General features: G+C 35.9%; 1 protein-coding gene across 2 annotated transcripts in view; it reads right to left on the minus strand.

Moving 5' to 3' along the window:
* Positions 1-418: 418 nt before the first annotated feature.
* The window catches only part of LOC128652488 (chloride channel CLIC-like protein 1), a 983,232-nt gene continuing 970,805 nt past the window's right edge, over positions 419-12,845 (minus strand). For both annotated transcript variants that reach the window (XM_053705436.1, XM_053705466.1), the window contains one exon: positions 419-1,680. In XM_053705436.1, coding sequence (XP_053561411.1) covers positions 1,417-1,680 — 264 coding nt within the window. In that variant the 3' untranslated portion in view covers positions 419-1,416. The remainder of the gene's footprint in view (positions 1,681-12,845) is intronic.

Raw genomic sequence — 12,845 nt, forward strand, 5'->3', positions numbered from 1 at the left:
CTTTAATGATTCAGATAGATCATGTAATTTTTAACAAGTATTCAATTTACTTGTACCATCAAATTTGTTTTGTCTCTTGGTATTTTTTGTTGAAAGCTAAACCAAGATAGGCTCATATGCTAATTTCTAAGCCCTTGAATGCCGCCTCTTCTCAGTGGATTTACATTTTTAACAGCTAGACAGTGCTAGTTCGTGTGTGCCATATAGATATCATTGTGCTCACTCCCATGGAGTTATTTAGGAGTCTGCATTGATTGGCTAAAATGCAAGTCTGACAAAAGAACTGAGATAAGCAGAGGCTTAGATACAAGGTAATCACAGAGGTAAAAACAACCTAAATGCATCTTATGGAAGGCAAATATTTGTAGTCTGTATAATTTTTACATTATTCCCTAGGCAGGAAGAAGTTATAACAACATTGTAAAAACAGTACTTTTATTTTGGAACAAAGATTTATTTTAAAAAACAAAACAAAGGCTAATCTTTTGCTTTTTTGTTATCAGCACGTTAAAGGGACATTAAACATTTTGAGATTGCTATAAAAATGTTGCAATATACTTTTATTATTTATTTGTGAAACCGTTTCCTGTAATTTTTCTCTCATAATTGGGGGCTTTATAATTCCCCTGCATCTCTATAAAGTTATAAACAAATGTAAAGGCCGTTTAAATTTAAAAGCCGTTCTTATTGTATATCCCCTGCTGAGGCTAGTTAGTAATAGTCATAAAGAGCTGATAAAGTAACACGTTTTTTTTTTCCATTTAACATTGTTATATCCCACACCGTCATTGTTTGCACACTGTAGTGCCTCTTCTATATCTGTCCCTAACTGTCCTCAGCAGAAAGGAACTGTCTACAAATAATGGAAACATGCATTTGAACATGGTTTAATGAATGCCAAAACTTTACACTTATTCCTTCAATATTTAAACTAAAATAATGAAAAAAATTACATGTGCATATTATTCTCAGGTTAATTTTTGCCTTTAATACATTATTATATCTGAGATTTGTTTAGTGTTTAATGTACCTTACATCCTATGCTGCTTAATCAAAAGTCTATATTTAAAAAATCCTACTACAGCCACTAATTTATTTTGGAAATATAGCTGAATAAATACTCAGAAGTCTTCTCATATTTCTTTCTGTGATGATTCCAAGGTACTGGCAACAGGTTTAATCCTTTTGAGTTTGATGCCTGACAGTGTTAGCCAAATGTGTTTCTCATGCAAAAAATCCTGTAAAATCATTTTTTATAATATATTTTCTCTTATATTATACTTTCTTCGATTAAAAAAACCCCCACCTTTGTGGAGCTAAGAGACCACCCTGAAAGAAAAATTAGTTTTTCTTATTAAAAAAATGACAGTCCAAAAATAAAATTGATTGTCCAGTAGTTGTGCTTGTAGAAAAATGTCAACCTCGCAACTGAACAACACCTTTAGCCTTCCTCCTTGACCTGGGAATTTCATTTCTTTGACATTGAACAATGGTTGTGTGTTTTCTCCTAAAATAGGCTACAGCCAGCATGGTAATGCAGACTAGAGGCACTAAAAGGAAGACCAGTGGCTGCCATTGGCTGGGTATCTCCTTCATGACATTGCGCAGGCTCCTGCCAACAATATGGCTAAGTTGTTCCATGGGGTGTATGATGATTCTTCCAATTGCTGAGCTTATTGCCTGGTTAATGAATAAAGAAGAGGGGAAAAAAAGTTAGAATCGTAAAATAAAAGTAAAGCATAAACACATATTTCCAAATTTAATGTTCACAAAACTGGTCCCTTGAAGATTACCCTTTTTAACTTACATGTTGTCCGACCATCTTTCCCTCTTAAAGGGACATGAAAAACAGATTTTTTTTTTTTCTTTCATGATTTACAAAGAACATGAAATTTTAAACAACTTTCCAATTTACTATTATAATCTAGTCTGCTTCATTCTCTTGATATCCTTTGTTTAAAAGAATATCAAGATAGGCTCAGTAGCTTCTCATTGGTGGCTGCACATAGATGCCTCGTGTGATTGGCTCACCCATGTGCATTGTTCTTTCTTCAACAAGGGATATCTTAAGAATAAAGCAAATTTGATAATTGAAGTGAATTGGAATGTTGTTTAAAATTGTATTCTCTATCTGAATCATGAAAGAAAAAATGTGGGTTTGATTTCCCTTTAAGATCTTATGAGATATCACACTGCAAAAGCTGATAGAAAGCAGCATGAACACGTCCCTTCAGTCTTAAAAGAAGCAACAGATACAGCTTCTAATTGGCTGTAACTATTTGCTTCTTGAATAAAGGGAAAAAAATGGTTGCCGAGCTAAGAGCAGTATTTGTAAATTAAGTGAGGGTAATGTATAGCTGATTTGTTGTACATTATATAACCAAAACTTATTTTTCTTACAGTAAAACAAAAAGTAGTAAATGTATTGTATATTTAGTTTCAAAGGACTTGTTTTGTATCCCTTTAATTACCACAGTGATACAAAGTAAGGTCAAAATATTATACTGAATACTAAACAAATGTGCATACATTCACTATAATTTTTTAACAATTGTTACCAGTTTGTATTCGCCAAAACAGAGACTTACAAATTAAAATAAGTTCATATATCTCAAAGATAAAATCGTTGAAACACAATTGCCCTCAATCCAAGAAATTTTATGGCTGAGAAAAAAAAAATCACTTTGTGCAAATAATTTGATTAAAGGAATGATAAACATTTTCTATATTTTTGTGCTTCTCTGGGGATATTTAATCAATTGGATATTGCTAAAACAGTAAGTTAAAGGAGTTATAGAAATGTAGTTTCAGCTGTGACCCCCTTATAAAAACTGGTCTCAAATAAGACCAAGATCTTTCAAGGTGTCAGCTTCCTTTTAATTAGATAAGCCAATTTAAATATTTGTATGGCCTTTTTTGATGGTTTGCTAATACAGTTCTTAAGGCAAAGAAAATATAGTTTATCCAGAAAAAATCCCTTATTGATTGTATTCACAAGTGTCAAGACATTCATACAGAAAAGAAGATTTAAAAAATGTTTTCTAATATAATGCTACATTCAGAAAATAATCAGTTATCCCCGAAGCTTGCAGTAATACTATAAATACACTCTTTCATAAAGCAATGGTAAATTTAGTGATTAAGGTCTATATTACAAGCAGAGCCCAAACATATTAGGATTATTGTGCGTTAGCAGTGCTCCAGTTTAATAAATAGTGCTTCTATTTTGCATTCATATTACAAGCCCAGTGATTTTGTTATTGCTCGAGTGATAGTAAGGCAAGCTAACATATGCAGGGCAGATAGCATGGGTGCGCGCAGTACAATACATGTCGGATATCACTTGAGTGCTAAGCTGAGTGTGCACTAAGCTGATGGTGCGCAAGTAATGGAGTTTTTCATGTAGTTTTGCACTGTACTTTAAGTAATAATGGGCTGCATTTATCAACCGGCAGGTGGATGAGGTTCACTGTCATGAAGCCTGCCCACCCAGCCTTGCGGAGAGCAGGCAGTGAATGTTTTAACATGCACAAGATGATGGAGCCCAATGACTTAGTTCAGTTCTTAAAAAGTGCTACATTTTACAGCTGTATTTTGGATTGTGCTTGATTGCAACACTTAAAGGGACACTAAAGTCAAACTTAAACATTCATGATTCAGATAGAGCATGCAGCTTTAAGAGACTTCCCAATTTAATTCCATCATCAAAGCGTGCACAGACTTTTTATATGCACACGTTATGAGGCACCAGCAACTGAAAAGGTTCACAGTGTAGACGTATAGGCGTTTTGTGATTGACTGATGGCTGTCACATGATACAGGGATCTGGCAAATTGAAATTCATTTTTGAATTTGCAGGAAACAAAAATCTAATGCTTATTTAAAATTCAGAGTATTGCATTGTATTTTTTATTATGACCTGATTTATAATGCAATTCTACTGTATTCAACAATTCTTTAATTCATCACTTGTAATACAAGCTCAGTGAGCTAGCTAATAACGCTCCCTGGGGCCTATTTATTAATGTGCGAGCGGACATGATCCGATATTGCGGATCATGTCCGCTGCACATCGATAAATTCCGACAGCATACACTCTCTGCATTTATCATTGCACCAACAGTTCTTGTGAACTGCAGGTGCAATACCACACCCTGCAGATTCACGGCTAATTGGCCGCTAGCAGGGGGTGTCAATCAACCCGATGGTATTCGATCGGGTTGATTTCTGGTGATGCCTGTCCGCCGCCTCAGAGCAGGTGGACAGGTTATGGAGCAGCGGTCCTGAAGGCTCGCCGGAAACACGGGGCATCAAGCTCAGTAAGGAGCTTGATAAATATGGCCCCCTGAGTTATCCGTTAAAAGTCATACTAGCTCTAAATGGATCTGCCATTAAGCTTTTTCTTCCTATCCTAAGGAAGAAAGCTTTATTATTAATTTGTCCATTATTATCAACATAATAAGGCTTTCCAATTCAGGATCAAAATTATATTTAATGTCAAAATAAATGTCCAAAGGGTTATATGTAGATGTAGTATTGGATATTCAGGTTTACAACTAAGCAAGGAAAACAATGTAAAAAATTTTATAAAACATCTGATCTGTCTAGACAACTCTTCAGAAATAACTGTGTAATCAGGAAACACATTATCCATTTTACCCATAAATAAAATTTCAATAAGAATAAAAATATAAACTAAAGATAATCAGAAGCAGAGGCAAAACTGCAATTATGAGACCTTGAGCCTGAACCAAAAATATAAGTGCTCACCTAAGCTTATAGCAATTGGCAATAACAGACTGTCAATGCTTAAAGGGACACTGAACCCTATTTTTTATTTCATGATTCCGATAGAGCACACAATTTTAAGCAACTTTTATAATTTACTCCTATTATCAATTTTTCTTTGTTCTCTTTGTATCATTATTTGAAAAAGCAGGAATGTAAGCTAATGAGCTGGCCCATCATCGGTTCAGCACCTGGGAAGCGCTTGCTGATTGGTGGCTAAACATAGCCACCAATAAGCAAGCTCTATCCAGGGTGCTGATTCAAAAATGCCATCTGCTAAGCTTACATTTCTTCTTTTTCAAATAATGATACAAAGAAAATGAAGATAAATTGATAATAGGAATAAATTAGAAAGTTGCTTAAAATTGTGTGCTCTGTCTGAATAAAAAAAAAAAGAAAAGAAGAAAAAAAATAAAAAGGTTCAGTATCCCTTTTAAATATTTTCTGTTAGCTACCACAAGGGGAAAATATACTTGGATCCATTTTTATTTTTAATGAGCACAGGCAATTTCTTTGGTGAGAAAGTACTAAAATGTATCCAGGCAAGCTTGGATCCGAAGAACCTTTGGGAAATCTCTAGACCACCATAGTGAAAAAAAGAAACAAAATACAATAGGAATATAGGAAAAGAGCTGGAATGCCATTTCTGGGCATTGCTAGGCTGAAATGACCAATCAGTTTAACGAATAGCCAAGTAGTGGGGTGATAAAGAAAGGAGTAAAAAGCATCTTCAAAGGAATTTGGAAATAATTGTGCTTTATTAAAAAAAAAAAACATAACCACCATAAAAAGGGTGGGTCTCATGGACTTTTCTTTCATGTAATTGGCAAGAGTCCATGAGCTAGTGACGTATGGGATAGCAATACCCAAGATGTGGAACTCCACAGAAGAGTCACTAGAGAGGGAGGGATAAAATAATAACAGCCATTTTCACTGAAAAAACATAAATCCACAACCCAAAATATAAGTTTATTCTCATAATGAAAAGAAAAAACTCAAACATAAGAAGAGGAATCAAACTGAAACAGCAGCCTGAAAAACTTTTCTACTAAAAACTGCTTCCGAAAAAGCAAATACATCAAAATGGTAGAATTTAGTAAATGTATGCAAAGAAGACCAAGTTGCTGCTTTGCAAATCTGATCAATTGAAGCTTCATTCTTAAAAGCCCACGAAGTGGAGACTGATCTAGTAGAATGAGCTGTAATTCTCTGAAGCGGGGCCTGACCCGAATCCAAATAAGCCAGATGAATCAAAAGCTTTAACCAAGATGCCAAGGAAATGGCAGAAGCCTTCTGACCTTTCCTAGAACCAGAAAAGATAACAAATAGACTAGAAGTCTTCCTGAAATCTTTAGTAGCTTCAACATAATATTTCAAAGCTCTTACCACATCCAAAGAATGTAATGATCTTTCCTTAGAATTCTTAGGATTAGGACACAAAAAAGGGACAACAATTTCTCTATTTATGTTGTTAGAATTCAGAACCTTAGGTAGAAATTTAAATGAAGTCCGCAAAACTGCCTTAACCTGATGGAAAATCAGAAAAAGGAGATTCACAAGAAAGAGCAGATAATTCGGAAACTCATCTAGCAGAAGAGATGGCCAAAAGGAACAACGCTTTCCAAGAAAGTAGTTTAATGTGCAAAGAATGCATAGGCTCCAATAGAGGAGTCTGTAAAGCCTTCAAAACCAAATTAAGACTCCAAGGAGGAGAGAGTGATTTAATGACAGGCTTGATACAGACCAAAGCCTGTACAAAACAGTGAATATCAGGAAGCTTAGCAATCTTTCTGTGAAATAAAGAGATCCAAAGGGTGAAAAGAGTGCGCTCAAAGCCCACTTAATAAAATGAAAACATATGAAAATATAAAAAGCGGTCAGCACAGAAAAGTACAGAGTACAGGTGAATGAACAGGTGCAGACAGCATACGCCTTTGGCGCATATGCACAAAACGCTATGATGTCTGCACCTATTCATTCACCTTTTCTGTGCTGACCACTTTTTATATTTTCATGTTTTTACATGTTTTCACATGGATCAAATAAAGATTTTTATATTTTATTAAATGGGCTTTCAGCGCACTCTTTTCACCCTTTGGATCTCTGTACTTTTGTGCAGCATGTATGCAGACACGCTGGGAAGAGTAGCTGCTGCCTATTTTTCTTGGGACAGGAGTCCCTTGCCCTCTCTCTATTGAGCCTATGGAATTTTCTTTCAAAATTTGTTAACAGGATTCTAGATTAAGGCACTCCACTGTGCAGGTTTGTATCCCGTTTCTGTGAAATAAAACAGAAAGAGCAGAGATTTGTCCCTTCAAGGAACTTGCAGACAAAACCTTATCCAAACCATCCTGAAGAAACTGTAAAATTCTAAGAATTCTGAAATAATGCCAAGAGAATTTATGAGAAGAACACCATGAAATATAAGTCTTCCAAACTCGATAATAAATATTTCTAGAAACAGATTTACGAGCCTGTAACATAGTATTAATCACTGAGTCAGAGAAACCTCTATGACTTAGCACTAGGCGTTCAATTTCAATACCTTCAAATTTAATGATTTGAGATCCTGATGGAAAAACGGACCTTGAGACAGAAGGTCTGGCCTTAATGGAAGTGGCCAAGGTTGGCAACTGGACATCCGAACAAGATCCGCATACCAAACCTGTGAGGCCATGCTGGAGCTACCAGCAACACAAACAATTGTTCCATGATGATTTTGGAGATCACTCTTGGAAGTAGAACTAGAGGCGGGAAAATATAAGCAGGTTGGTAACACCAAGGAACTGTTAACGCATCCACCGCTTCCGCCTGAGGATCCCTGGACCTGGACAGGTACCTGGGTAGTTTCTTGTTTAGATGGGAAGCCATCAGATCTATTTCTGGAAGACCCCACATCTGAACAATCTGTGAGTCCCACCCTGATGATTGACATATGCCACAGTTGTGATATTGTCTGTCTGAAAAAAAATGAACGGTTCTCTCTTCAACAGAGGCCAAACCTGAAGAGACCTGAAAATAGCACAGAGTTCTAAAATATTGATTGGTAACCTCGCCTCTTAAGATTTCCAAACCCCTTGTGCTGTCAGAGATCCCCAGACAGCTCCCCAACCTGAAAGACCCCAAAGTTTTCACTTAGCCCGCCAGCAATAAGTATTAAGAAAAAAAACCTAACCGCCCGCTATAAGTATTAAGAAAAAAAACCTAACCGCCCGCTATAAGTATTAAGAAAAAAACTTAACCGCCCACAATAAGTATTACAAAAAAAAACTAACCACCTGTAATAAGTATTAAGAAACAAATCTAAACGCCCTCAATAAGTATTAAGAAAAAAAAACAACAAACTACCTAATAAAATTATTAACCCCTAAATCCGCCAACCCCAACACCTCAAACTACCTAACAATCTATTAACCTCTAAACCGCCATTAACCCACATCGCTAATGAACCTTATAAATCTATTAACCCCAAAACCGCTATTAATCCACATCACAATTAACATAATAAATCTATTAACCCCTAAAGTGCCAAACCCCACAACGCAAATAACTAATCACTAAGCCCCCTAACCTAACACCCCCTAAAGTAATACCATTACATAAATTAAAATAATCCTTAATTACAATTAAAATAAAAAACCTAACATTACTTTAAAAATAAAGAAAACTAAGTTTCAACTAATCTAAAATTAAAGAAAATAAATCAAGTCTAACATTACACAAATAATAAACCACATTATCCAAAATAAAAAAAATGAAACCTAATCCCTATGAAAATAAACGCCCCAAAAATAAAAACACCCCCTAATCTAAGAATAAACTACCAATAGCCCTTAAAATTGCTTTTTGTAAGGGATTGCCCTAAAGAAATCAGAGCTTTTACATTAAAAATAAACCAAGTCCCCCCTAACAGTAAAACCCCACACCCACCAAACCCCCCAAAATAAAAAAACTAAACACTAAAAAAAAAACTAAACTACCCATTGCCCATAAAGGTGCATTTGTATGGGCATTGCCCTTTAAAAGGGCATTCAGCTCTTTTACTGCCTTTAAAAGGGCATTGAGCTCTTTCACAGCGCCCAAATCTCTAATCTTAAAAATAAATAACCCCTCCCCCAAAAAAACCCTAACACTAAGCCCCAAGTTCTGCGGAGAAGGTCTTATTCCAGGCGGGTCCATGATCTTCTATCTTCATCCACAGCAAAGGCGGGGCGGAGTGGAAGTGTGGAGCAGTCTTCCCAGATGTGGCGATCCTCGTGGCGGCACTTCTTGGCGTGGAGGCTCCTCTTCAAGGTCCCCATATTTATTGGGGTATCTTGCATTCCTATTGGCTGATAGTTTAAAATCAGCCAATAGGATGAGAGCTAATGAAATCTTATTGCTGATTTGAACAGCCAATAGGATTTCAGTAGCTCTAATCCTATTGGCTGATTTAAAATTTCAGCCAATAGGAATGTAAGATACCCCAAATTGATTACGGTACCTTGCATTCAATCTTCAGTCTACGATGGACATCGGATGAAGTAGAGCCTCCATGCTGCCAAGGACCGCCGCCGCCGAGGACCGCTGCTGAGGATCCAGGCATCGGGAACACAGCTCTGCGCCTCCTTAACTCCGGATGAAGATAGAAGATGATGGATCTGTATGGAAGAAGACCTTCTACGCCGGACTTTAGGAACAGTGAGTACCTATTTGGCACTTAGGCTTAGGCTTTTTTTTAAAAATTTTTTTAGATTAGGGCTTTTTTGGGCTTAAAAAAAGAGCTGATTGCCTTTTTAAGGGCAATAAAAGAGCTGAATGCCCTTTTAAGGGCAATGCCCATACCAATGCCCCTTTAGGAGCAATGGGTAGTTTAGTTTTTTTAATTTTGGGGGGTTTGGTTGGTGGGGTTGGTTTTACTGTTAGGGGGGACTTAGTATTTTTTAGAGGTAAAAGAGCTGTTTAACTTAGGGCAATGCCCTACAAAAGGCCCTTTTAAGGGCTATTGGTAGTTTAGTATTAGATTAAGATGTATGTTTATTTTTTGGGGGGGATTTTTTGTTTTTATAGGGGTATTAGTTTAGGTTTAATTTTTTTATTTTGGATAGCTTTGTTTATTTTTTTCTGTAATTTTAGTTTTTTGTAACTTTAGCTTGGGGGTTGTAGTTTTTAAACATAGACTGCCCTCTGAGCAGGCTTATCGACTAGTGCTAAATAAAATAAAATTCCCACTGGTATTATTGACGCATTAAGCAGGAAAAAGCCTGGCCCTGATTTCAAATCTGCAAAGCTACTAAAGGCTCTAGAGGCAGATTTTAAACATTACATATCCGTCTGCTTTAGTTAAAACCACACTGTAAGCATATATCAAGGTGTGACTGCCAAACATATCTCTACACTGCACCTGTAAAATGAACTAGCAATGCCAACTTTCTTTACAGCCATTGATAAGAAACAGATGTGAACTTGCAGACAAGAATCCCACTGCCTGCAGAACAGTGTAAGTTGGATTTGTACGTCCATCTCACTATCATTAGCTGCACTCTCATGTTACAGGAGAGGACTTTCAAAATGCTTGCAACTAATTGTCCGAACCTTTAGAAGTCTGGGCTGATGCACCCAACAAACACACTCAAATGACAGTGATTAAATGATGTAACTTTATCATAAAAAATCCCTTTTCTTTTTTAACAGTAGTGCAAATAACACTCATATTTATAATAACGATAAAACAAAAAGCCTATTTAAGGTCTGGTAGGGAGTGGCAATAGTGTACTCAGCAAAGGGCTAGATTACGAGTGGAGAGCTATTTATCACTCCCATTCGCACGCTAATTGCACTCAACTTTGGCTTCTTGTACCGAGCGTATTACAAGTTGAAAGTAAACAGTTTTTTCGCTTGTGTGCTAAACTGTTGTGCGCAAAAAGCCAAAGTTACAATATTGCAAGTGCGTTAATGTATTCACCCGTAGACATCAATGGAGTGCTAAAAGTGGAATAAACAACCTCACTCGTTCAAACCCAATATCATTTTTATCAAGTGCGCTAAGCCGTCATGAAATATTAATATTTCACATTCCAATGTTCTTCACATATAAGAATATGTTCTATTTATTCATAAATACATATCACCTATACGTAACAGTTAGCGTGGCACTAATAATTTGGGCCTAAGTGTATTATTTATGTATTTAATATACAAAAACAGTGGTTACCAACTCTGTAGCAGAGTAATGTGTGCAAATTAATACCAATTTGAATGATATATTTTTAAAAGTATAATATTTATAGTCTAGAACCTGAGTGAGTCTGCACCCACAAATCTAGGAAGAAGAAACAACTTCTTTATCCTCTCAACCACCTCATAGGTGGTAATATAAATCACCCAATTCTAGCTTGTTTTGGGTGATTGACACCCTCTGCTCTCACTCAAATAATTTTGTGACTGCAGGAGACAATTACAGAAGGACAGGTTATCTCCTAGAACAACAGCAAAAAAATTAGTAAACATTTCAAAATAAACTACATTCCTAATATAATTGGTTAAAGCATAAATAATACAGTTTTATATAACTATCAGGTTAGAACTAGCAAAATATCTAAATTAAGCAAAATCGAAACTACAAAATTATCACAAATCATTTACAGGTTTATTCTTATTAACAACATTTTGCTTTATAACAGAAACGCTGCTGGCAAGAAACAGTTTACCTTATAAACATAGTAACTATAAGAAAACGGATAATTTTTTTTTACCATATTCCTGACTGATCCAGCATTATTGATGACAGATAAGATCAGGTGACAAGAATTGTCTAAGAAAAACATTTTTGGCTATAAAAAGGTCAACCAATATGTATTAGTCCACCCAATTAAATAAAAATAAGAGACATTTAAAATAAATGCAAAACAAAATGTATATTTGCATTAATATTTCAGGTGAGCCAGTTTATACATCATATGAAAATAAAATTTAGTCCAAACACGATCACAGCAGTGCGTTTCTAAGTGCTTGCGCCTACAAGTTAACCAGAGCTCTGAAGTCGCGCTAACTTGACGCACATTAAATTTGATTGCACTCAAGCAAAGGCGTTTACTTTTAATTCATAATACGTGTGCTATTTCCGACGTGTGCAAAGAGCCTATAAATATTATCGCTCTTGCGCAACAGTTAGCGTGCCACTCATAATCTAGCCCCATATTAGCTACTTATTTTTCTACTTTATTTCGATATCTATACAAACTTTGTTCCCACTACTTTTTGAGGTAAAATATCTTTATTTTTTACATACAGATGTTCAGGTGATATTTTCTAGTCAGCTTTTTACAGCTATGCTGCATCACTTTCAAGTATTTAAACATTTTGGTATCATGGCCCCTTAAACCTTCCATAAAAAAGAAGAAAAGAATACATTTTAATGTTTGTTTCGCTAGTCAGCATTTATCAGTGTAAAAGGTTCTCTAGTCTCCCTTGTTAAATGAATGAATGTTTTTGGAGCTATAGAAGCCAGTTTGGGTGATCTTTTTATTGAAGGACATTTAAACAAGACATTTCGTTCACAGATATTGCAATTCCAACAGTTTCATGCACATTAGTTTAAACAAGTAAGGTATTATACATCAGATACAAATGAGCACTGTATAATATATAATACATTGTATCCTCCATTTAATGTATTACGTTTAAATCTTAACAGGTAACAGCGAAAAAGAAAAAAAAAAGAAAAAGAACTTTGGTAAATACAAATCATCAGAGCTGGAGTAGATGGGATGGAGCGGTATAAACTGAAAAGAGATGGGAAGCTGAAGACATCAAATCAATGTACAACTGAAGAGAGGGCCCAGCAGGTGCGATGAGAGGGGATGTAAAATGTAAAAATGGCCCTGGTCCTTAACGGTAATAAAATTGAAAAATTGTCTGGTCAACTAAGGGGTTGATTTATCAAAGGCTTTCGCCAGCCTTTGAGCCCCTACGGCTGCAAGTTTTCACATGAGAACCTGCTCGCCGTATTTAACAAGCAGTGGTCATCAGACTGCTGCTTTCCTAACCTTTTGCCATCTCTAAGGTGGCGAAATTCA

This window comes from Bombina bombina, chromosome 1 (genome assembly GCF_027579735.1).
Source record: "Bombina bombina isolate aBomBom1 chromosome 1, aBomBom1.pri, whole genome shotgun sequence".
NCBI classification, from domain to species: domain Eukaryota; kingdom Metazoa; phylum Chordata; class Amphibia; order Anura; family Bombinatoridae; genus Bombina; species Bombina bombina.